The 26585-nt window shown below is 34.7% G+C and overlaps 2 protein-coding genes across 9 annotated transcripts in view; both read right to left on the bottom strand.

Moving 5' to 3' along the window:
- The window catches only part of LOC138331389 (uncharacterized), a 157660-nt gene extending 152399 nt beyond the window's left edge, over positions 1 to 5261 (bottom strand). The window contains exons 1-3 of one of the 3 annotated variants that reach the window (XM_069278972.1): positions 3721 to 5261; positions 2709 to 2846; positions 2038 to 2271 (exon numbers count right to left, since the gene is read on the bottom strand). In XM_069278972.1, coding sequence (XP_069135073.1) covers positions 2042 to 2271; positions 2709 to 2846; positions 3721 to 3757 — 405 coding nt within the window. In that variant the 5' untranslated portion in view covers positions 3758 to 5261 and the 3' untranslated portion in view covers positions 2038 to 2041. Of the gene's footprint in view, positions 1 to 2037; positions 2272 to 2708; positions 2847 to 3418; positions 3674 to 3720 lie in introns of those variants that run through there. The other 2 variants (XM_069278977.1, XM_069278975.1) reach the window with 2 other exon arrangements.
- LOC138331386 (Na(+)/citrate cotransporter-like) lies at positions 1839 to 26367 on the bottom strand. Of its 6 annotated transcripts, XM_069278964.1 has the most exons (16): positions 26016 to 26367; positions 25825 to 25925; positions 23749 to 23898; positions 22641 to 22756; positions 21695 to 21849; positions 20232 to 20355; positions 19003 to 19155; positions 17459 to 17584; positions 16152 to 16238; positions 15112 to 15216; positions 14597 to 14688; positions 13696 to 13811; positions 13132 to 13293; positions 9201 to 9338; positions 7743 to 8383; positions 6569 to 7570 (listed from the first exon to the last, which is right to left on the bottom strand). In XM_069278964.1, the coding sequence occupies exons 2-15, from the start codon at positions 25921 to 25923 to the stop codon at positions 8234 to 8236; spliced, it is 1773 nt and encodes a 590-aa protein (XP_069135065.1). In that variant the 5' UTR covers positions 25924 to 25925; positions 26016 to 26367; the 3' UTR covers positions 6569 to 7570; positions 7743 to 8233. The 6 variants fall into 6 exon arrangements, with proteins under 6 accessions (XP_069135067.1, XP_069135066.1, XP_069135065.1 ...); XM_069278966.1 differs by lacking the exon at positions 6569 to 7570 and adding an exon at positions 1839 to 1935 and having other exon boundaries at positions 7810 to 8383; positions 25825 to 26367; XM_069278965.1 differs by lacking the exon at positions 6569 to 7570 and adding an exon at positions 1901 to 1969 and having other exon boundaries at positions 7810 to 8383; positions 25825 to 26367.
- Between the last annotated feature and the right edge of the window lie 218 nt (positions 26368 to 26585).

Raw genomic sequence — 26585 nt, 5'->3', positions numbered from 1 at the left:
GTATACTGTAAGGTCATATTTGAGGTCGTCGCTTAAGTAAAATGGACATTCGTCACCTAATTAAGTGGTCACTGTTGATAGTACTGCTGTGTCAATTGTTTGATGTTGTTGTTCTTGTTAGTTGTTTCATTGTAACAGTGGTCAGTTTGGATGGTGGTGTTGTCATTGTTACCTGTCAGTCTTGATTTGTTGTTGTCATTGTTACCTTGTCAGTTTGATGTTGTTGTTGTCATTGTTAACGCTGGCCAGGTTGATGATGTTGTTGTCATCGTTACCAGTTGTCAGTTTTGATGGTGTTGTGGTCAGTTTGATTGTTGTGGTCATTGTCACCTGTCAGTTAGATGGTGTTGTTGTCATTGTTACCTTGTCAGTTTGATGGTGTTGTTGTCATTGTTACCTGGTCAGTTTGATGGTGTTGTTGTCATTGTTACCTTGTCAGTTTGATGGTGTTGTTGTCATTGTTACCTTGTCAGTTTGATGGTGTTGTTGTCATTGTTACCTTGTCAGTTTGATGTTGTTGTTGTCATTGTTACCTGGTCAGTTTGATGATGTTGTTGTCATTGTTACCTTGTCAGTTTGATGGTGTTGTTGTCATTGTTACCTTGTCAGTTTGATGGTGTTGTTGTCATTGTTACCTTGTCAGTTTGATGGTGTTGTTGTCATTGTTACCTTGTCAGTTTGATGTTGTTGTTTTCATTGTTACCTTGTCAGTTTGATGGTGTTGTTGTCATTGTTACCTTGTCAGTTTGATGATGTTGTTATCATTGTTACCTGGTCAGTTTGATGATGTTGTTATCATTGTTACCTTGTCAGTTTGATGATGTTGTTTTCATTGTTACCTTGTCAGTTTGATGATGTTGTTATCATTGTTACCTTGTCAGTTTGATGGTGTTGTTTTCATTGTTACCTGGTCAGTTTGATGATGTTGTTATCATTGTTACCTTGTCAGTTTGATGATGTTGTTGTCATTGTTACCTTGTCAGTTTGATGGTGTTGTTTTCATTGTTACCTTGTCAGTTTGATGATGTTGTTTAATCATTGTTACCATGTCAGTTGTCAGTTTGTGGTCATTGTTACCTTGTCAGTTTGATGGTGTTGTTGTTGGGCATTGTTACCCTGTGTCAATGATGTTTGTATCATTGGTTTGTCAGTTTGATGTGTTGTGGTCATTGTTTACCTTGTCAGTTGTGATGATGTTGTTGTCATTGTTACTTGTCAGTTTGATGGTGTTGTTTTCATTGTTACCTTGTCAGTTTGATGATGTTGTTGTCCATTTTACCTTGTCAGTTTGATGGTGTTGTGGTCATTGTTACCTTTGTCAGTTTGATGGTGGTTGTTGTCATTGTTACCTTGTCAGTTTTGATGTTGTTGTTGTCATTGTTGTACCTGTGTTGGTGTTGTCATTGTTACCTTGTCAGTTTGATTGGTCATTTTGATGATGTTGTTTTCATTGTTACCTGGTCAGTTTGATGATGTTGTTTATCATTGTTACCTGTCAGTTTGATGATGTTGTTGTCATTGTTACCTTGTCAGTTGGATGTGGTGTAGTTGTCATTGTTACCTTGTCAGTTTGATGGTGTTGTTGTCATTGTTACCTGTCAGTTTGATGGTGTTGTTTTCATTGTTACCTTGTCAGTTTTGATGATGTTGTTGTCATTGTTACCTTGTCAGTTTGATGGTGTTGTTGTCATTGTTACCTTGTCAGTTTGATGATGTTGTTGTCATTGTTACCTTGTCAGTTTGATGGTGTTGTTGTCATTGTTACCTTGTCAGTTTGATGTTGTTGTTGTCATTGTTACCTTGTCAGTTTGATTGTGTTGTTGTCATTGTTACCTTGTCAGTTTGATGTTGTTGTTGTCATTGTTACCTGGTCAGTTTGATGATGTTGTTGTCATTGTTACCTTGTCAGTTTGATGGTGTTGTTGTCATTGTTACCTTGTCAGTTTGATGGTGTTGTTGTCATTGTTACCTGGTCAGTTTGATAGTGGTGTTGTCAATATTATCTGGTTGGTTTGAGTGTTTTGTTGTCATTGTTACCTGATCAGTTTTGATGGTGGTGTTGTGGTTCATTGTTATGGTGCTGTTGTCCAGTTTGGTGTTGGTCAGTACTAAGGGGGAGATGATCTCCTGGTGGTGGTTGCTGATGACCTTGGTGGTCATGTCCCAAACCCTCACAAGCACAGCGGTTATCTACACAGTGGTAGTTGTGGGAGTGGGGTCCGTGTTGCTGGGCACAGTTAATTGTGCTACAATCAGCAGCTGTGGTACACGCTGTAAGATAAATACATGCAAGGTATAATGAAATTGCTGAGAAACTGATTATAGTGCATTTTTTAAATTTAATATGAAAAGAATTATCAAACTTGATTTATATCACATTGGTCTTTAATGGAATATATGTGTAGAACAATTTTCATTCCGGAACCATGTACTTTTGTTATATCACGTGATAACATACTTTTGACTCACTATATCACATTATTATGTACTTTTGACTCATTATATTACATGATATCATATTTTTGACTCTTTATATAACGTGATAACGTACTTTTGACTCAAGATATCGCGTTCTAATGTAGGCTTGGCTAATTGTCTCACGCTATCGCCCTTCATTATCTCGCGTTTTCTTTGGCTTAATATCACACATTTCCCCTGACTCACTGTATCAAATTAACTCTACATCTGTCCCTTAGTCGGTCACTTACATGGGTTAGCTGTGTTGAGGTGAACACAGGTACAGAGGTGCTGTCCGGCTACTTCCACGCAGCTCTTGGTTCCAGCTGTGCACGTGGTGTCATGACAATTATCCGTATGAATGCAGGTTTCACCAACCGCAAAGGCCACTGTATATAATGTATATAATACATAAACAATATTTTATTTGCCATATGATAGTAATCATGTACAATATAAAAGGATGTTTTTTTCATTTGCCATACAATGATAATTATGTATTATATAAACAAAATGTATTTCATTTGTCAAACAAAATGTATTTCATTTGTCATATAATGATAATTATGTATGTTATAAATAGGATTTGTTTTATTTATCACACAATAATGATTATTCAATTGCTTCATGTTAGAAAGCTACTGTACACAGTTATTTATAAGTAATCAGTTATTATACATTTGAGATAGATTAAACACTAGTTACAATGTCACTAACAGAGAAACTATGCTTGCCCGTGTATGTTTAATTGTTTTTGTATTGGATCCCCTTATAATATAATGTTCGTTATCTTTCAGTTATTTATCATTACAAACAAATGTTTAATCTGTGTGATTAGCATTGTATCATCTCATTTTACATTAGTCCCGATTTCTCTATAGTACCAGGTAATCGGGAGGACAAATGTAACCGGATAGATAAATATTTATATTTCCTCTTAATTCAGACTCCATGAACCTACCATTGTTAATTTGAAGCATTGTTCAATAAACTATTGCAAGTCGACGTGGGAATAGAATTACCAATTTAAAAACAGAAAGTAGTTCTCTTTAGTTTCTCATTAGTAGGTGATTTTTATTAATTAAAAAGAGATCAAACTCAATAGAAACAAATGACAAAACGCTTACGCTCTAGCACTTCCTTGATAGACTTGCAAAAGTTCCCAATTTTCAGATGAAAAGTAAACAGAATATAAAGATTTACTATATTTCTATATATGTTATCTACACCAGTGTTGTCCTTAAATAGAACAGATCTACTAACCACAAAGAGCCAGAACCAGTCCTTTAAGAGTGTTCATTGTGTCTGCCAGTAGTCCAGTGGTATGGCGAGAGCCTATCCAAGCCTTTTATAGTCCTCATTCCACCGACATTTCAGCACCAGATGACTATCGCTGTTTTATCCCAAGTCACATTTTTTGACTTACATATCTGGGAAGTTATGTTTATTTATAGAAATTGTCATGTCAACGGATATTTGATGTGCTAATTAAAGTTAGACACAGAACGAAAAACCTCAATAACTAATGTTTGCTTTGTTGATGTGAAAGGTATAAAAGGTCGGGTCGCGGTGGCCGAGTGGTTAAGATGTCCCGACATATTACCACAAGCCCTCCACCTCTGGGATGCGGGTTCGAATCCCATGTGGGGCAGTTGCCAGGTACTGACCGCTGACCGGTGGTTTTTTCTCCGGGTACTCCGGCTTTCCTCCACCAACAAACCTGGCACGTCCTTACATGACCCTGGCTGTTAATAGGACGTAAAACTAAACAAACCAAACCAAAGTATAAAATGAACCTCAATCTTGCAAACGCTTACTCATAATTCCGTTTTACAGTTTTGAATTTATTTTACCAAACAAATTTATTACAAAAACGATTAAATACAAAATATCAAAATAAAAGATGTACATCGCTGAGACATCCAAATAAATGGTTATTATTTCAACAATAATTGACATTTGTTCGGTATAATATAAGACTAATTAAAGCATATATAGAAGAAATGCATTATTTTGATTTGTCGTTTGGGCAATAAGAACTTCATTTAATTTGGATATCGGAGCGCAAATGTATTTGTTCAGAGCATTATCATTTTAATGTTCAAGATAAGTAATAAACTTGACATTTTTCAGCATTTGTAGAAGTGTATAGAGTGAAACCTTTAGTAAATGAAAACAAAAACAGATTTACATTTGTAATGTGTCTACATTGTACATGTAGCATTTTTTCATAAGTAATACACGTAATGTTTCGAAGCCAACGTTCAGATTTTTAACTTAACTAAAGGATAATTGAATGACTTTTTTTATTCGTGTGACGATATACAACATATAACGATATGATAGAGAGTTTGAACAACTGAGCGAGTACGTGTATATTGTACATTAACTTGTACGTGTTAAGGAACGTTGTTAGCTGAGGGTTGATTGGCTTAAAAGTGAGTCCATAACGTATAGAATTTATCGTTATGATTAAATGTACATCGCAAATGTTCTTTGACAATGATGGTTGCGTCGCGTCTTTAACGAGCTCTCAGCGCAGTCCCCAATAATTTATTGTTGACACCTGATTTACGTACATGTATCAGAAGTAATGCTACCTTTGCCTAAAAGTCAAAAATTATTTTTTCTTTTTTAAATGTATTTTTAAAAATGACTCAAGCCAGTTTGCAACTTAAGCTGAAGCTAATTTATGAACAACGTTAAACATAGTAATTTGTCTGCAGTATTTTGATAAATAGATATGCCATGTTTGTTTTCATTATACACCATCTTGCCATTATCAAATTAATATATATATTATGTTACTAGTTTAAAGATTAAAGAAAATTGCGGAAACGTAGTATGTCTTTAATTAATCCTACCGTTATTGCCTCATCAAAACGTTAATTGCCAATTTGGCCTATCTTAATCTTATCGGATCGTCCCTGGTAGCCGTAGACAAACAAACGTATATTTTACATTGATCAGCTGTGTTGTTTCACGATTTTCACATGCATGACGTCATATAATCACGAAAGTACAAATTATCGGAAATGATATGTGAACAATATCACGAGCTACATTGTATCAAGGGCAAGGCCAAAACTGTTGGTCACGTGTCCTAGGATTTTTTGATCAGTTATGTAAAAATATTGAACAAAGAAGACAACAGAAATAGAAATGTATACTATTTAATATATTCCATTGTCACCATTAAATCTAATATATTATATATTTATTTCATTTATTGTTTTACTTTGAAAAAAAACATTTTGATTAATTAGGTCCTCAATACTCAATACGAAAAACATCAGAAGCTAATATTTGATTTGATTATTAAAGTTAGACACAACACGACCAACATCAATAACTGGTATTTGAATTGTTGATGTCATAGGTATACAATAAACCTCAATCTTGCAAAACGTTTACTCACAATTCCGTTGTACATATAACGGTTTAAACTTTTATGTTATCAATACAAAATACAAAATGTTCAAATGAAAGATATTTATCGCTGACAGAGCACAATAAATTGTAATTATTCAACAATAATTGGATTAATTTAATGAACTCTCATAGTTATAGACTTATTTACGTGAAGACGGAGTGTCAATATGGGCCTTTTGGCGGCCATGACCGAAAAAGCATTATTTTTTTTGTTTATTTGAGTTTATGAACATTATGATTTGCCATAGTAATTAAGGTCAGGGTGAGGAGTTCATTGGTGAGGTTATGGAGGGTTTCACAGGTGGGTCACTTTTCTATTTTGTTGGAACCAAATGATATTTTTAATGACTTTTCATGAATAATAATGCATTTATTTGTTGAACAACATTTTGAAAATATAACTTAGTGTCAAAAAATACATTATAGGTCACATTGACCTCATTTTTAAAATTGTCAACAATGTAAGAATCAAGATAATCTGATGCCATAATGTACCAGAAAATTGTTATATATCAATATTACGATTGCAATTGAGCAATATATTTTGTACAATAATAATGTAAACTTTGGCAAAGAATATCTGAAACTATTCGAGTTCGATCTAGGAACTGGAAACTCACACTTCGGCTCCCTATGCCCTGGTAGCCGTACACAAACAAACGTCCCCTGGGATATTTTACATTGATCAGCTGTGTTGTTTCACGATTTTCACATGCATGACGTCATATAATCACGAAAGTACGAAAAATCAGAAATTATTTGTGAACTATATCACGAGTTATCAAGGGCAAGACCATCACTGTAGGTCACGTGTCCTGGGAATTTTGTGATAAAGTTTTTGTTAAAACTATTGATCAAGGAAGACAACAGAAATAGAAATGTATACTATTTTTATGTATTTTTATTTGTCACCTTTACAACTAAGTGTTAATTTCATTTATTTTTCAACTTTTAGAAATATTTCGATAATTCGGTCTCTGAACAACTGAAAATAACACGTTTCATTTTTCAAAAACAATTCACCATAAAGGTATTTGAAGGTCTTTATACGTCTTCTCTCTACAAAATAGGAACGCACTTACAATGATTGTCGTCTCAATGAAAGGGAGATAACTCAAATATGATTATTACTTTGATAGACGACGATGAATATACATAACATATATGTGTGACCATAAGTAGACACAAATACAAATTTATGTTGCATATAGGAAATTATGAACTAATAAGAACATGTTGCCTTGACGGATTATCAAATAATTTTGAATGTCACACACAAAAAGAAATCAAATAAGATATGCCAAAAATCATTGATTGTCAAACTGGCATAAAAGGTAATCTATTAATTCGTTATTTATCTATTGATATCCAGAAGATTCATATGTACAGTTCACTTTTTGAAAGTCGACATGACTCGGACCAAAAATTGTCTAGGAGGTGGGATGTGATGGCTTTTTGGCGTGTTAAGAAATAAATAGGCGTTCATTTCAAATCCAAATAAACTTTCACTGTTAATAAATGTGGCGAATGCCAAATTTACATATCGAATAATGTTGTGTTTTCAACAGTACTGATCCAAATATTTCCAATAACTTGAGTCGTGAAAATCAGTTAGTTTTATTCCGATGGTGTTGTTGTCATTGTTACCTTGTCAGTTTTATGATGTTGTTGTCATTGTTACCTGGTCAGTTTGATGGTGTTGTTGTCATTGTTACCTGGTCAGTTTTGATGGTGTTGTTGTCATTGTCACTTTGTCAGTTTGATGGTGTTGTTTTTCATTGTTACCTGGTCAGTTTGATGGTGTTGTTATTGTTACCTACTTGTCAGTTTTATGATGTTGTTGTCATTGTGACCTGGTCAGTTTGATGATGTTGTTTCATTGTTACCTTGTCAGTTTTATGATGTTGTTGTCATTGTTACCTTGTCATTATATAAATGTATTCTGTGTACAGCTTATACATTGACATCATCAAAATGTTATTTGCGTAGTTGGGTGTCAATAAGAGGTTAATAAAATATTAAATGAACACACGTTAAAGATGATATATATCTTCCATTGATTTTAGTACCAATTCTTATTAACTTGGTACATTAATGATATTTCCAAATTACAGACATTGCATTTTATGTGTACTATTTCAACTTCAGGATATTTAAATAAATGTGATATTCCACAATTTAGTGACTCAAAGCTTATTGTCCAGATGTTCGACCTCTCGTCTTCTCGCTGTCGATATCTGTTGACACATTTACGTCCCTTGTGCCGTTCCACAATTTGGTGGCTCAATGCTTATTGTACAGATGCTGGACCTTGTCTTCTCGCTGTCGATATCCGTTGACACAGTTACGTCCCTTGTGCCGTTTCATTAGGTGACAGAGATATATTGAAAACGGCCGGAAGTGTGTGGAAATCATAAACGCTAGTTCCTATTGTTTCCGTTACTAGTACAAGAATAAGAACACCTACAATGTTCATAACAAAGCCAGCAGTCATCTGAAAGTTAAAAGCAAATGTATCGGCCGTTAATGTAAACCAGAAACATACACACAATGTATATAGAGATTGAGAACTCATTCTCATTGTCTTTGCTGACGGCAGACCTCCAGGTGTTTGGAAAATCGATATTTGTTTCAATAAATATTAAGTTTAAAGTTATAGCATGGTCTGATATGAACAGCTTCCCCGATTAATATGTTTTAATATGAAATTTGATAGCATGTATATATAAACAATTCTTCATAGTTTTTTGAAAATCAGATCTCCAAACCGAAAGTGTTTTTAATTGGTAGATGTACGTGTATATAAATCAAAACATTCTTTCTTTTCATCTGAAAATTGCTGAGCTTTTATGAAATATCAAAGTTACCCTATTTTAAAACTATTTAGGAGCATATAAAAAACTAAGGCATATACAAACTATAGGTCATCTTCCGATCGTGAAAATGGTTGAGTTGCCAATCTCTCTAATATATATATCTATGTAAACCAACCGCAAAACCAAAGTACATTGTAAAAAATAGTATCATAATACATTGACTGGATCTCTGTGTACATGAGACTACGCAACTTCGCAAGCAAGGGTACAGCAGTCTACGATGTACCCTTGGCTAGCGAAATTGGGAGACTACATGTACCTACAAATGTTTCTTCTGATGAACATTGAAATCAGACCTTGATAGTCTTGAATTTAACTGAAACGATAAGATAAGAACAAGTGAGTTTCGGTCACAAATATAGAAGATCATAAACTTATTGCGTGTTAAGAAAGACAAAATATGAAATAATAGCTTTAGATAAGTGAGAATTTTACCATGTCAACGACCCTGACGTATCCATACGTAAACACAACAGCATTTGGGGGCGTAGCTACAGGTAACATGAAGGCGAAAGATATAGCAATGGCGGACGGCAGCATGTAGTACAGAGGGTTCACACCAAGACGGAACGCCTAAAAATAAATAAAATAATACAGAGGATCTTACAGAGTGGCTATGTGATATTAGATTCATCATCGGGGCTCTAATGGGTAGCTCAAAAACCACAGCATGTCACTACTCCAGACTCATAAAAAAGAAAGTTAGGTAGAAAAGAAACTTACTGGTATGGTAGTGTATATATATATACCATCCATTTGCTCAATACAGCCCTTTGAAATTTCCGATTCTAAAATTTGTGTCTCTAACCGCCATGTAAGTATGCGTCTGGTACATTTGTTTTCTCGGCGTTGATTGGTCAATTAATTTTCGAGAGCCAATCCAACGCTGAGAAAACAAATGAAATACACACACACTTACAAAAATACATGGCGGATAGAGACACATTTTTTTTCAATCGGAAATTTCAAAGGGCTACGTTGGACAAATGGATGGTATTTAGACATGAATTAACTAACAGGTAATGTTGTTTTCTACCCAACTTTCATTCGAATAAACCTGAAGTGTTGGCATGTTGTGGTTTTTGAGTTACCTATTAGAGTCCTGACGTGTTTATCGAAGGACACCACAGTGTCCGACCAAATGAAATCTGGCTGTTTTCCGATGTTTCTGGATACCTAGTGACATTTATACGGCATGATATGTATTATATCATATACTAAATTAAAGATGTATTATCTGGCTGTCGATTGAGAGTATTCCCTTTGTCACATCTTATATGGTTTTTTTAATAATCATACGTTTTCTGAAATTGGGTATTGCTATATGGCCAGCCGAGTTATAGACCTTGACACAGTATTACATATATAGAGAAGAAAATGTCTATAGAGCCAATTGCCTATGGCTAGACCAGACTATAAACATGTAGTTTATATGCTTCATATCTGAACTAAATGTAACAAGAGGTCGAACGGGCCTGTATTGCTCACCTGGTATTATATTTCCTGGAGGATTTTAAAGGTTAAGGATGTACTCCTCTGAGAAGTCAAAATTTTCTTGTATTAAACTTTTTTTCTCATATAGATTTTTGGAAATAGGAGTTCATACCATGAAAGAAAATGGAAGAAAAAACATATGTCCGTGTGCTCGTTTTTGAACTATTGTCACTCAAAGATACCAAAATGACAAAATAGTAGATTTTATTGAAATTTAGCCGTTTTGACCACATACACTAGAATTTAAAGCCACAATTCCCTAATGAGGTGTTTGATATGTATGGATGTTTTTTCAAGTAGTCTTCATTAAAGATATACCAGTTATGATTAATAAGAGTCATACTTTTTTTCAAAATAACAACATAGGCTACCCCTACCCCTTAATTTTGAGCTCCAAAATGCACCATTTTCAGCCATTTTTGTCAAATTTAACCCTTTAAAGAAAAAGTTCTGGTATTAAACTTTTGTCAATAGTTTGCATATCAATAGGGAAAGGGTTGTTCTTTCTAAATCAGACAGAAAAATGGGGGGTCCCGTGTGCTTACTTTTTTGCCCCATTTAAATATTTGTTATTTTTCAATATTTTTGACTAAAAAATAAAAGTGCTCAAATTACCATTAAATGTGTAGAAATAAAGTGACAAAAGTGTATCATTTTACACATCAATGTTCAATATTTTAATTAACATGAACCCAGTGAAGATTTACTGCAAAAATTAACTCGATACATCTAAAAATGCTGACGCGGTGATGATTTAAGTAAAAACAATTTAAGTAAAAAATGGGAAAACGGTGGCTCTACTCAAAGCCAAAAAAGACACAATTTCAAAATGGCCGCCAAATGGTCCATTTCTTAAAATCGCTGTGTAAAAAAAATCTACTAAAAATAGAAATGTAATTTTTTGACAAAATTTGCTACAGACCACATGCTAGAGATATCGATAAATCGTATTTGAAAATATCATAACGTTTTTGATCTATGTCGAAACGAGACTTTAACGGGACTGAAACCACAGAAGAATACATCCTTAACTTCTAATTTCCCTATAGCGATTTAAAAGATCTATCACTTTTTCTTCCTATTTGGCCCCGCATCTCTGACCCCGGGGAGTCAGAATTAAAAAAAAATACAAACTCGGTTTCTTTTCCCACAACGATGTTTCTTAAGGATGTCCAAGATTTCTTATAAGCTCTGTTCCCCTTTGCGCGTGGATGGTCCTGGTCAAATTTGGTTACAATCCATACATAAGAACTCTATGACTTGTTGGGATTTGAAGAAGTTACCACTGTCTACCATAATGGGGCCCGGGGGGTGGGGGAAGGGGTAGGGGAAGATTTAGGGCTAAGATTTATACAGGCTCTGTTCCCCTTTTGTCCGAGAATTTTTCTGGACATTACACGCGGAACAAAAGGGTTTACCTATTTTTCCCCTATTGGTCCCAACCTCTACTATCTCGTGGGTGTCAGAGTAAAATCTTTTCCTCTTCGGCAATTTGTATTGTTTTATGAATAATTATTATATGATAGCAATTATTTGTTGATAGAAATCTTTTCTTTATATTTTCGTATAACAGACAGTTAAGGATGTACTCCTCTGAGAAGTCAAAATTTTCTTGTATTAAACTTTTTTTCTCATATGGATTTTTGGAAATAGAAGTTCATGCCATAAAAGAAAATAGAAGAAAAAACATATGTCCGTGTGCTCTTTTTTGAGCTATTGTCACTCAAAGATACCAAATTGACAAAATATTGGATTTTATGGGAATTTTGCCGTTTTGACCATATACACAATAGATTAAAGCCATAATTTCCGAATGAGGTGTTTGATATGTATAAATGTTTGTAGAATTTATTTTCTAGTAGTCTTCTTTAAAAATATACCAGTTTTGATCAATAAGACTACATTTTTTTCTCAGAATAACAACATATGCTACCCCTACCCCTTAATTTTGAGCTTCAAAATGCACCATTTTCAGCAATTTTTGCCAAATTTAGCCCTTTATAGAAAAAGTTCTGGTATTAAACTTTTGTTAATATTTTGCATATCAACAGGGAAAGGGTTGTTCTTTCTAAATCAGGCAGAAAAATGGGGGGTCCGTGTGCTTACTTTTTTGCCCCATTTCAATATTTGTTATTTTTCAGTATTTTCGAATAAAAAATAATTGTGCTCAAATCACCATTAAATGTAAAAATAAAGAGACAAACGTGTATCATATCACACATTAATGCTCAATATTTTAATTACCACGAACCCAGTAAAGATTTACAGCAACAATTACCTCGATACAGCTAAAAATACTGGCGCAGTGATGATTTAAGTAAAAACAATTTCAGTAAAAAATGGTAAAACTGTGGCTCTACTCAAAGCGAAAAAAAGACACAATTTCAAAATGGCCGCCAAATGGGCCATTTCTTAAAATCCCCATATAAAAAAATCTACTAAAGCTAAAAATGTAATTTTTTTGATAAAATTTGCAACTGGTAACTTCCTTCAGATATTGATAGATTTTATTTGAAAATCTCATAACTTCTTTGATCTATGTCGAAACGAGACTTTAACGGGACTGAAACCTCAGAAGAATACAACCTTAAGTGTGATGTTTCGATGATTAGGATGTCGTGTATTTTCATCAAACAATTGACCAGGCATTATAAGTACATAAGGGATAAAGGTGAACGAGTTGTCTTCGAAAAGAGAGTCGCAGATCAATGTACTATGTCGATTTCGGCACTGCTGTTTATATACACATAGAATTGCATGTATAGGGTCGAAATGACTCAATCTCGTTACTCATTGTCAAATACAAATGGTCAAACATATGTGCCCTCTCGTGTCTCGATTTGATACTGATTAGACTACAATAAACTACTACCAATTGTGACAGGATGGGCATCATTAGAGTTGATATAGCCGTGTTACTGGTGACTTCTGTGGCCAAGGCCATGATAAAGCACAAAATCATGTTCATAATCCACGGCTCAAGCTCGCTAAACACAATCAATCGGTCTGCTAGCCACTCAGACAGGCCAGATTCCTGGAATAAAAGCAATTCACTGGTAAATATACCTCGACTCGTGATATCTAAACAAACCGTGTATAACAAATTCAAACGGTATCTTTCTCAGCAGTCAATTTTACAGTTTATATAATGAATGAATTACGCGAGTGCAAAGGCCATTTTAAACGTTTAAGGGGTCTATAGCAAAAATCGGTAAAAAACCTACTCTATTCAGTACAATAAACGTAATCATTATTGACCCACAAGATTGCTTTAAGACCATTTTTAGACGTTTTTGAGTTCTACTTTTTTTGCGAGCCACAAAAACTCAGAAAACGAAATGTATTGCTTTTATTTTAGTAACTAAAAGACGTAATATTAGTACATTGACTATGATATTAAAACAATAACTTCTGACCCATTTTATATTGTTCTCACCTCGCTACCCTTGGCAATGGCGAACCCTCCGCCAACAAGGAGGATAACTCCCCATGGTAAATTCTTCTCAGCAACCTTCCACGGCAGGAGGGGCCGTGATACATACGGTTGATCTGCTATGTACAAAGATAATTTTTACAAGTTTTAAAAACGAACGTATTCTGTATGTGCCTATTACAGAGTTATCTTCCCTTTCGGGTAGTTATTGATTGTGACGTCATGTGTGAAACATCCTCGATACTCCAGGTGTTGCTATCGCTGACGTTATATTCACCCCTTGACTATATCATAGTAAAATTGGAGGCAATTGAACGTCCGTTATAGTAACCCCTAGAGTATAGAGGATGTTACGAGCATAATGTTATACTATTTAGATAAATTTCGCTCACAAAATAATGACATCATCATGGGCAAGAAGGGAGGTTACTCTGTAATACAATTTTATGAAGTGTACTTAGAAATTTAGTGACCGAGTGCTTAGGATTTTCTAACACATTATCACTAATTCTCCACAACTTGAACAAGAATTCGAATTCTATATTGGGTCAAGAACTGACCGTGGGTTGCTTATTTTTCACGGGGTACTCCGGCTTTCATCATGGATAATAGCTTGGCACGTCCCTAAATAACGCAGACCGGTGAAAGGTCGAAAAAAAAAACAGACAGACATTTCAACCGAAGCGTATTACATAGGATTAAGTTTAAAGTTTTCCGTCCTCTTTATGTTTCTCATTGAGGATATTGTTACGTATAAATGCGATCGGTTTTTTCGAGATCTTCTGTTTTATTGAAGCAAGGAACGCTTGCCCTTCCTTGACACCTGGCTTCCCTCGTACGCTTCGGTTTCCCTACATATCAAAGCCTCGGGTTATGATAATTAGTATTGGATTTCTGTTATTACCTTTATTACAACAAAATATCTCTGGAAATTGTGATGGAAAAAAGCAAAGAGAAATGGATATCAAAATTGCTGGCGTTGAGTCCGATACCAACCTGAAAAAAAATTTTAGAGAAAGATTTTTAAAAAATGTAGTGGGACAGGATGAAACAAGATTGATTCACAAATGTTACTGATTTCATACATGTATTATCAATTGTGTTACAATGTATATATACATGTAGGTGAGCGAATTTTGTTTGTTTTTTTTTTTTTTTTTTTTGTTTTTTTTTTATTTATTGATTTTTTTGTAGTATTTTTTTCTTATGAAATGATGCGCTAAAATCTCTTGTATCTCGTTATCATAGTTGACATTGTGATTGTGCACGCTTTTCTTGGCACAGGCACGTTCAAAATCGATATTGCGTTGACAGTTGAGTGTGCTACATGTAATAGCCAATATAATGTTTAAGATCCCCACGGATTTTATCAAGCTATACCTAAATGTCGGTTTTAAGTCAATTTTAAGTATGACCTACCCGTTAGGAAAAAGGAAACCCCATCCGCCACTTCCTCCCAAATCTCGCGTGATCCAGAGAACGGCGAGAACTAATAAATGACCAATCACAGCCAATTCTCCAAACCTGTAATAATATGTGTCAGGCTAGAGAAAACAAGAGGTTAATTTTTATCAGAAACTCGTAATCATACATGTGTATACCCATATTTCTACATTTTAAAACAGCGTGACAAATGCGATAGTCCAGGGATGGGTTATACCGTCAGTGATAGTAACCCCTGGAGCATCAAAGATGACATAATTCATGTATCCTGAATCGCCGGCCGCTCTATTTGTTAATTAGTCCTACCTTTATGTAGACGATTGTAATACTAAATCAATAAAAATGGTTTTTAAAAAAAAAATCATGCTATAATTCTAGTAAATAGAGGTGCTAGTTTCGTTGTCCGACAGTTTTCAGCATTTTATCCCAAGTATGGGAGAGTATTCGTGTTGGCTTAGGTAGTTTTGTGTTATATTAGTTGATGATATCTTTCTTTATATACATGTATTTGGAAGTACTGAGTAATTATTGTTGTATGCATTTGTATAATCATTCAAGGAGAGTAACTTAGATTATACAGAAACACATTACCTGAACATAATGCTTACTAAAACCCAAACTCAGATATATACTGTAGACTTCTAGGATCTGTTCCTACCTTGAGGATAGGACAGGGAAATCTCTATCCGAAGAGGAGATTCATTACTGTCTTAATATACAAATGTAAACTTCCATAAACTGCTATACTTATGAGATGTTTATTACATAGAGTTTAACTCCGTTCTTTATATTTGCTTATTATTTTGAAATCGAGAAAAGTTTCATAACGAAATATGATATAAATATATTAACGAATTCAAAAGAAAATAAGAAAAACAATATAATTAATCAAAATTATTATCTTATAGCTATATTTATAGTTAGTTCATTTGATTTGACTGCAACCACACAAATCATTGAAATGATTTTGTAAAACAATGTTTGTAATTTGCAACAATGTGTACAAAAAAACTCACGTCATTGTCCCCATATCATTGTATTCTTGTTGAAGCATCGCCTTTATCTTCTTCTTGGCATTTTGGTCGGTTCCCCTGTTATTACGTCTAAAAAGGAAATATAGCCATTGTATATTATACATTATAGTACTATTTACACAAACTCTGGCGAGTCATGTAATGTTATCATTAATTAATTTTCGTTTTCGTTAATGATAAAATGGGATTATCAGGTATCACAATGGTAGGAAACATTTATAATTTCTTAAAAACAAATGATACACATTAAAACCCAAGATGCTCCCTCCAAAAAATGACAATCGCAATAAATTAAGTAATGGATACAACACGTACAGTTTTTATTTACTACATGTCATCCTTGATACTCCAGCGGGTACTGTAACTGGATAAAACTGTATTTGCATATTACAGAGTTATCTGCCCCTGCGGGTAGGTATTGATTGTGACGTCATGTGTTTTCGAGCGTAACGTCATATTTTTCGGAGAAAACGACGTGAATTGCGCTCACTAAATAATGACGTAACAATCGATACCTACCCGCAAGGGAGCTAACTCTGTAATATGCAAAGACCAAAAAGCTGGATAATAGTGGATATAGCGTCAATGATAGTATTTTATCGAGGATGATACGTGTATTTATTAAAGCTTCCAGAACAGGGGGAGGTAGGACTTCATCTGGCTCCCGGACTGTATCTTAAACCTCTTACACTTTTATCACATATTATAAGACTCTTTGATATGTGGATATAAAGGATAGGGATATTCTGCCCGAGGGTCACAAAATGTACAGTGTAGTAAAACCGAGGCTTGCCGAGAGTTTTGCAACATTTTGTGATCCCGACATATGAAAGAGTATTTTTCCCATACCTCGACGTTTTATTGCAACTTTATAACTATAATATCCCGCCATTTTGAAATAATTTCGAAGTAATTCCATTGATTGCAATCTTTTAAATGAAAAAATATGTGATATTTTGAAAAAAAAAATGTTTAAATTTTACAGAGGGAATAGAGATTTTGTTGACGCCGTGACGTCACGAGGCTTTATTGCATGGGTAGCCATGCAATACAGCCTCAGGCAACATGAATGTATTGCCCTGGACCAGCCAGTATTACACCCGTCGGTATGAAAGAAATTTGTATCTATTGATATCTTCTTGTGTTACATGTCAAAACAACAAAAACCTTCAGAGCGAAGCACTCCGCTTATGTAATTAGTTTTATTCAAATTAAACGGCACGCCCTTGTCCGTATAAAGATATGCTATTTTTATTCATTTCATTCTGGTGAATAAATATGATACTTACCGCCATAGAAATAATATATAAAACCACAACCAGAGGAAAACGAGACCACAAACAGCTATGGGTAGTCCGTAGAGGAGGAAAGAACCATACGTCACAGGAGAGGTAGCGTGAAACCTCTCGTAAAGCCTTAAACAAAACAAATAGACAGATATTTATCGTAGTTGATTCCGAGTACCTTATTCCATTACTCATTCGATTCCCTGATTACTTATTCAATGCCCAAAAACATGCACTTATAAATCGGTATTAACATAGAAATTATTCGAAATTCATTATTAAGCATTTAATGGTCAAACCTGGTCTAGATTTTTGAGAATCTTATCGCACTTGTGTTCCTGACTACTATTATTTCCAAGGATGTCAAAATATGAGCAATTTAATGATCCCCGAAAAAAATCCGTCGCACTATGTCCTAATAGAGGTTGCTATATTACAATTTTGATATCGCACCCTTTATCAGCCCGGTACCGCCATATCAGCCCAACGGCCGCAGGCCCGAGGCTGATATCAGGTCAAGGGCTGATAAGGGGTTCGATATCAAAATTGTCTTGTCATAACCTTTTTATCACACATTTTGAAAAAAAAGAAGTAGTAATTTTTACAATTTAAAAATGTATTAAAGCATATTGAGTAGTATTTACTTCAATGAAATTAACAATGATATTTTACTTGTCATAACGTAGTTACGGTCAATTTAATGTTGAAATAGTGGGAAGCGTTTCATTACATATATACATGTATGCTCTACAAATATAAAATCACCGGTTAAATGAACTATTTGAATATGAAATAGTCCCGTTAAACGTGATACCATATATACATACACTACGAGGTATATGATTAATTAACTTCACCTCTTATTCAGTAAATGGTAACCGTATTTAAACCAGCTGCAATCATAGGTAAAATATCATTCATGATCATATAGATCTATCTACTTGATTGACTAGTTATCAAACATTGCCTATTAACCAGCATTCCAATTGTGATTTTTCCCCACCAACTATCCAGTCACTGTTGGGCTATAACGTTAGTTATTGTTAAATCAGAAGTTAGAACTACCGTATCTTTCAGCCAAAATCAACTCCCATTTGCATGTTACATCATATAAACATTACTTCAAGTGTAATTGTGTTTTTGATGTGTCTTTTATCATAAAACTATCACTACTTTCTTCTGTCAAAAGCCGACAGATGCGTCGTCTTCACTCCATTTTGTTTGTTTTCAAGAACGACAACTATTGCTACACATACGAGGGGCTACGCGTTCGGAAAACATGCTTTTTGGACATGACGTTCAGAGGGATACGTGATGTTTTGTCGCCATACACGTGACGTCTCTCTACCAATCGGCGATGGTGATTAATTACATATTATGTATATAAAAGAAATGGAGTTGCGCACTTATATATTGTGGATACTACTAATTGTTAACATTTTACGAAGACTTTTGTTTTTAATACATTTTGTTTATGAATATCTAAACAAGACACAATATCTATGATACGTAAAAACATAAAAATCCATGGATGTATGTTATCTTACAAGTCCGTCTGGCCTTTCATGATGATGTTGGGGAAGGATCCGGTCAGTGTTGCCACGCCCCCAATGTTGGCTGCATACGCTACAGATAGGGACAGAGCTTTACCCAGGCGGACCAGCTCAGGAGGATTGCTCATCCCATCGTCGTTAGTCGGCCTGTAACATTCCATATGTGTGGACGCCAATTCAAAAGACAGGATTATAAGACTCTTTCATATGTGGATATGAAGGATAGGGATATTCTACCCGAGGGTCACAAAATGTTGTAAAACCCGAGGCTTGCCGAGGGTTTTATAACATTTTGTGATTCCGAGGTTAGAATATCCTTATCCTTCATATCAACGTATGAAAGAGAGGATTTTTCTCTCATGTCTCAACGTTTTATTGCAATTTTACTACTATAATTTTCCGCCATTTTGAAAAAAAAATCGAAAAAAACGCGACTGCAGGTCAATTCTCCATACATGAAAATATGCGTGATATTTTCAAAGCAAATCCCGTTGTTTGTATCTTTCAAAGTAAATCCATCCTACTTTCTGGAAAAAAAATGTTAAAATTGCACATAGAAAATAGTAATTTTGTCGACGCTGTGACGTCACGAGGCTTTATTGCATAGGTAGCCATGCAATGCAGCTTAAGGCGACATGAGTGTTTTGAAGAATAGTCAGTATTGCGAGTGTAGGTATGAGAGAAATATGTATACTATTCTGTTTTATATATTAATATTGTTCGATTTATTCATCTGTCCCTACCTCTGTTTACACATTGATCCCTCCCTCCTTTCACACATGTACGTCCACCCGTGCATCCTCTATTTATGCATTTATTAAAGTATTCTGTTAGTATTTATGTATTCATTCAGTAAGCATTCCTCTATCTAGCTATCCATCCACCCATCTATTTGGTTTGAAATGAACTGATCATTTTAAGAATTTTGCTATTTTCTTATCTTAAGTTATGATATGAAAAAATATAGATTTTATTATGATTTAATGTAACAGTTCATTGATATTTAGTTTGAAAGATGATTAATACAATAATATAAGACTGGAAGGGAGAGACAGATGAATAACAATATATTAATAACATTATGATTTACAGTTTAATAATATCTAGTTTGAAAGACGATTAATGCAAAAATACTTAATTTTACTATAACAAACAGAATAATTCCACATTAATCCCCATGAAATATTTGATATTACCACTCTATAATTAATACCATTACCTACTCTATAATGTCATCTTCATCGTCCTCTTTATCATCATCGTTGTATGAGCCAGGTAATTCCCGGTAACCATTTCTGAGTCTACATTCATCATCTGTTAGTTCCACAGCATCGTTGTCCCAGCATTCTGACACCAATTTTATTTCGATATCAAAGGATGCTACAAATGTCCTACAGTTAAAGGCAACACCAGGAAAGTGTCTTCTGATACATGGAAGACTTAAACTTAAACAGATTTTTTTCGTCGAGAATATCATTGTTCAAAGCATTCTAGATTAATTTGTGTCAAAATGTACATTTCTATGCCCAATGAGTTCTATCAAATGTGTTGTCAGTCACAAATTACGATTTTTTCATGGTTTTGTAGATAAAAGGAAATAAAATCCACTAAAATTAACTTTAAGAGTATATACTTGGTATTTCAACTCTTTACACGAACTAAAGAAAACAAAATATAATTAGCCTGTTGATGTGTAAGACATGATACTACAGTAGCATGCCAGTCTGACCAACTCATTAAACATGCTAACAGCTGAATTTATGTCCTTGCGGATTATGTATACCACATACATTAGTACAATGTACGGGTAAGGAAAGGTACAGATTAAAGTCAAAAGTGAGAAGAACACATTTAAGGTATGGTATGTAAATATAAGAAATGTTGGTTTCCAAGAAAAAGAATAGTAATATGGATATTCTGAAGTTGTGGTAAATATTCATGTTTTACCACGTTATCATGTGTTTCCTGGTTTACCACGTAGAGGACCTGAACTTTGGAAACTTCCCTGTTTTTATCAAGTCACCGTGTCAGAACAGAAGTAAACGTGTCAGAACAGGATTTGGTACATCATTTTATCCCTTAACTTTGCATGCTTCACAATCGTAAGATAAATTTCACAGCAGTTAAATAATGTTTATGTTAACATGCCCCACTCTGGCGACTCTCATCGGTTATTTTTAACCTATCTTGATTCCGATTGGCTTTCAACTTTGATGGAATATTTTGTTTAGCACATTTTCTTTTAAATTGCTTTTATAACAGGTAGTTGTTTTATTTAAAGTATAACCAACAGAATATTGACTCTGTAGTTCGGTACTTTATTTTTTGTTGGAAAGATATTTTGAAAGATATGTGCCGGTTAGCTTGACCGAATGAGCCGAGAAACAGCTGTTCACCTAACGCAAGACTGTTATTTATTATGTTTACCAAGCTCTCGCTTTTTAATTTTAAAACTTTGAAATCACACCCACTAAAGTGTTTGTCTTTTCTAAATTTGAATATTAACTAAATCTGATAATCATGATAAATAACTGTCACTTATTGGGGAAAGTCTATGCATTGTAGGGTAAGAAAAATGTTGCTAGTCCCAATTTGATAGTCATGAGTGATGACTTTTGTTTCATGTTCTGGGTTGTTTTTCTTATATATGTTGATGTGTTAAAATTAAGAGATTTGGTGACCCTACCTTTCTGCACTGTCCGGGAACTTCTAGTTTCCTGTTGGACTTCTCGGAACTGTTCCATGACGGCGTGAGAGATCGGGACCATCATGGCTGCCGTGGCAGTATTGTTGATCCACATAGACAGAAACCACGTGGGTAACATCATACCCAACAGCAATCTGCAAAAATCATTGTCGATGATAAACATATTGGTCAAAGTGATTCGACTAGGTACCTCCTTTTTCTCCTCTTTTTATCGCCTTATATCTTACGTATAATGCTATCCTCTATACTCTATGGGTTACTATCACTGTCATTATATCCACCCCTGGATTAAAACTGGAGGCAATAGAACATAAAAGGTTATCTAGTCCATTGTTTTACATCAAAAGAGCCGTATAACGATACATTGTGGTTGACTGTGTGGCTTTGAGGTTGGACATCACTCCACATAGTTTTCAAAAAAAAATTGCAGGCCCGTGACTGGTCAGAGTTTTTCTTCTGAATTGCCTTTGTTTCACTATGAGATAGCCATGGGGCGGATATAACGTCAGTAGTAGTAACCCCTAAGCGTCTTATTCTCATAAAGTATAAAAATGTGGACCTAACGATGTATAAATACTACCATATATTTAGTCGAAATTGAAGGCCAAGGAAAATATCTTCTTAGAAGCTAAAAATTCTAACACGCACCCAAACTTAGTTCGGTAAGTGTTTTATAATATGAAGCTTTATTAATCGTGAATACGCTGCCTTTTTCGCTTCAATGTATCAACCAAGATGCACGTTTCTGATTGGTACATGTAAAGTACATATGTAACATTGGTCACTGGATTTTGACACACATCTTCAAATCATGTCTCTATGTTCGACTAGCAATATATCTCGGGCGATGATGTCGACGTACTACCTTCATCTATTGAGTATTTTTGCAGGAATAAAAGCAGTGTAAACTATACAATGTACTTACCGAGCCGGATCCGACCCGACTAGAATTAATACTCTTAGGGCTATCCTCTTGTGTATATTCCAGTGTTCTATGGCTGCTGCGAGGATGAGTCCCCCAATAAAAAGCATTGAAGTGTCCTGCAAAGTTAACGTCCAATAAAAAAAGGATTTAAAAAAATCCATTGAGTGTACCATGCAGAAAATCTATCATGACGTCATAAGAGAAACGTAATATGCGGCTGGACAATATGGCTGTCTCCACTTGTGTAACACATTTTGGCTTTGAAATTTTCGTAATGTCGGTTGTTGTTAATGTGATAAAATGTATCTTAACGTGTTTATTACATATAAACTTTAAAGGCCCACTACCTTTCCGGAGTAAAACATTAATGTTTCTTTAAAACATAAATAACACCAGATAATATATACCTATGGCCTAAAATGGGCTTACAACATCAAACATATGCAAGGTTTCCTGCGTAATATATGATAACAGAAGATAGTAAGTAATTTCGCTGCTTTGCCGTCTTGCGCAGTGATAGTCAACTACCGCGCGGTAATTAGGACTACGGTGGGAAACATAAGACGACCCGCATTATAAAAAAAAAACATTTTACTTACTTTAAACAAATTATCCAGAATGTAATGATACGTGTAGTACAAGTGGTAAGTTAATAACTATTGTGTCTCTACAAATTTATCGATCTCGTTTTACATTCTCATTTCAAAATTTAAAAACCGTTTCGGAAAGGTAGTGGGCCTTTAATGGAACTCCCCTCGCAATTGTCATTTTTGCTCTCCAGGGTTCGCAAAAAATATTTTCTAAGATTTGTTTCATCTTATACGAGCCTATATCAATTACTAAAATGTATGTGGTAGCACTTTATAAATCATCAAACATTAACTTTCGTTATATCCTAGACACTGTGTGCTGTTTACGGGCAGAACAGTGAAGTATTCTGTCAGTAGGGTTACCTCCCTTGCAAAAAGTTATCTATTATGGCGTTATTATTTTGTGAGCGAAACACAAGTCGCTTACTATGAAAAGTGTGACATTACGTCACTATCAACAACTGCCTGCAAGGGTAGACTACCCCATGATACACAAATATTACGGAATACGTTCTTACATTAATGTAAGCCGATGAGGTGGCCGAGGCGGACATCAGGCCTATAATCGGGAAAACTACCACAGGAAGCAATGACGTCACAGCAATAGGCAGTGCTTCGGTTATCCAGTATATGGCAGACAGTAATACTACATAGGCACATTTGGTTTCCTATAAAGTTATAAATGATGAAAAAAAAATTGTGAATTCCGACTGGTTTTTCTCCTTTTTCTGATACATCTGCAATAGAAATTGCAGTCAACAGTCACTTGTGGCAATGGCCAAGGTCAGCGAATCCATATATGTTTAATAACGTCCAAAAGAAACGAAAAGTTCTGGATTTTCAATAAAAATATGTCATCGCATTCGCAAGGGATTGAACTCGGAACTTTATTATGCGGCTAGTATTCAAGTTACATATTTCTCTTCCAAGAAGGAACTCTTCCTCGAGTTTCAAGAGTTAACATCGATAATTGTGGAAAATGACTGAGTAACATGGCGACAATGTGACAGAGTGAAAGATTTTATTAAACAATTAGATAATGTTATATTGCAATTATTAGAGGCATAACCCTGTCTGTGTGGCAGAAAAGCGTTCATAATAATTACAAGCTAACAATCCTTGATTTATTCAGTCATAATACATACATTGTATCATAATTATCATTAGAGTAATGAGAGTCTATAACAAAATGTTGATATATACATTGCATTACTGCCTACATTAGGAATCGAAGTAGGGACCTCTGGTTTACTAGTTTAACGACCAACCATTTGAGCTAAAGAGAAGCCCCGAGAGGTAGTGCGTCTTGTTTTCACCTTTATAAACATTATGACCCTGTATATGTTGTAGTGCAGTAACACTGTTGCAGTATATAGAATTAAGACTGCACCATGCGGCTATTTAGTTCGTCTTGGGCCCATCACACAGTAATGATAAATGTCGAAAACAATGAATTGATAGAAGATTGACTGATTGATCGATAAAATCGTCAAAAATGGCGGCGGAAAAGATCAAGACAAGAAACACCAAGTAGAAGAAGAAAGACTCTTAATTCAGGAATTAGAGGTGAATCTAAAAAGAAATCTCAAGTTCTCACAGGTTCCAATTAATATTTACAAAATTGTATGATTAATATATTGAAATCTATATATGAAAATGCATATCATAGTCAGAAACTAACACCTGTCATGAAATCAATATAGAAGTCATTTAAATAATGTTCCAGTGTTATCGATTTCGTATACTTAGCTTCTTCTTTTACTGTTGACTGTCTAGACGAAATTCCTACATCTATCTTAAGGACCTTTACAGTTTAACATGCATACGCATTTTTGTAGTTGCGCGAGTCGTTCGGGTATGATATAAACGTTGCACTTGTTTTCTTCATAACGCATTACATACTTAGTAATGCTCGTTTCTCACTAGATAATGGTTCCATTTCAGTCTTTCTTTACCTATATTGCTATTCTGGATTGTACATACTATTGTGTTCTAAACATAAACAACATACTGTCTAATGTTCATGATTTGAAAAAAAATGATAATACACCAATTCCGAATTTGCATATTACAGAGTTATCTGCACTTGTGGGAAGGTATTGATTGTGACGTCATGTTTTAGCGAGCGTAACGTCATACGTTTCGGAGAAAACGACGTGAATATTGCGCTCACATAATAATGACGTATCAATCGATACCTCCCGCAAAGGAGCTAACTCTGTAATACGCAAAGACGGAATAACCATGCTTTTGTTCTTATAATGACATAAAAGAGTTAACTTCACCATTGACTATTACCAATATCACAATTATTAATTAATCAATTAAGTCTATTCTGTGATTATGATTGAGCTTGCCTTGTACAACTTTATTATTTTGTTCATAGTTACTATGTCGTCAGAAATAACTTAGCATAAAATAATTAAATGCGCTCCGCTTGGCGACATTCACGTGCATGTCGTATGAGTTTAAGCGGGAAATAATGATAAAATTTACGAGAAATATTGGCTGTGAATCTACATGGACTGGTAGGCTTTTAAACAGAGAGGATGTGTTGGTCGCTCTCGCTCTACACTTCTTTCAAAAAAACTAACCTGCCTGTCGGAAAGTAGCAGTAGCGGTAGTAACAGCACAGGTGTTACCATGACAATCAGGTAGCTCCTGATTCTCCAGATGTCTCTTAAAATACCCATGTCTGAAAATTGTACATCCAAGATAGGTATTAATTGTCAATCACAGATAAATCCCCATGTATTGAAAGTCAGATTGTGTATCAATTCCTTACATATTCATCATCAAAAACTGAATCTCGCTGTAATGTACATGCCCATCACACTTGAATATCCTTGTATTGAAATCCATGTTCAATATCGATTCTTCAAATTCATATTGAATATTATCAACCATTCAACATCAAAACGTAATCTCCCTTTGTTGTTCATCCAGAACACGTGTTGATTTCTCAACTTTTCTTGAAACAACATTCACCCAGAACAGGTTGAGAAATATTAAATATTTTTGTTAAATCTCCATTTATAGATGATTTCATCCAACTTCTCTATTTCATATTCATACATAGTTAGCATCAATGTCACAACATCAATTCAACATACAGTAGTTACAACTGTAAATTATGCGTGAACACATGTAGGAATATTGTCACAGTCTGTCGCTGTACAGGTCAGCAGGCGTTGTAGTTACATGTATATACTAGTTATGCATGTTCACGATCCATGATAACATTTAGGTAGCTTCCAACCTTTATCGCCTAACTTTAGAATATACCCAAGCCCTTCTTACGTGATTTTTTTCTCGTAAATGTGACAAATAATACTAGAACCACCACAGAAACCAT

The sequence above is a fragment of the Argopecten irradians genome, chromosome 9, assembly GCF_041381155.1.
Source record: "Argopecten irradians isolate NY chromosome 9, Ai_NY, whole genome shotgun sequence".
NCBI classification, from domain to species: Eukaryota; Metazoa; Mollusca; class Bivalvia; order Pectinida; family Pectinidae; genus Argopecten; species Argopecten irradians.
Note: the sequence above shows the minus strand (reverse complement) of the source record. Positions and strands in the feature narration are given on the sequence as shown.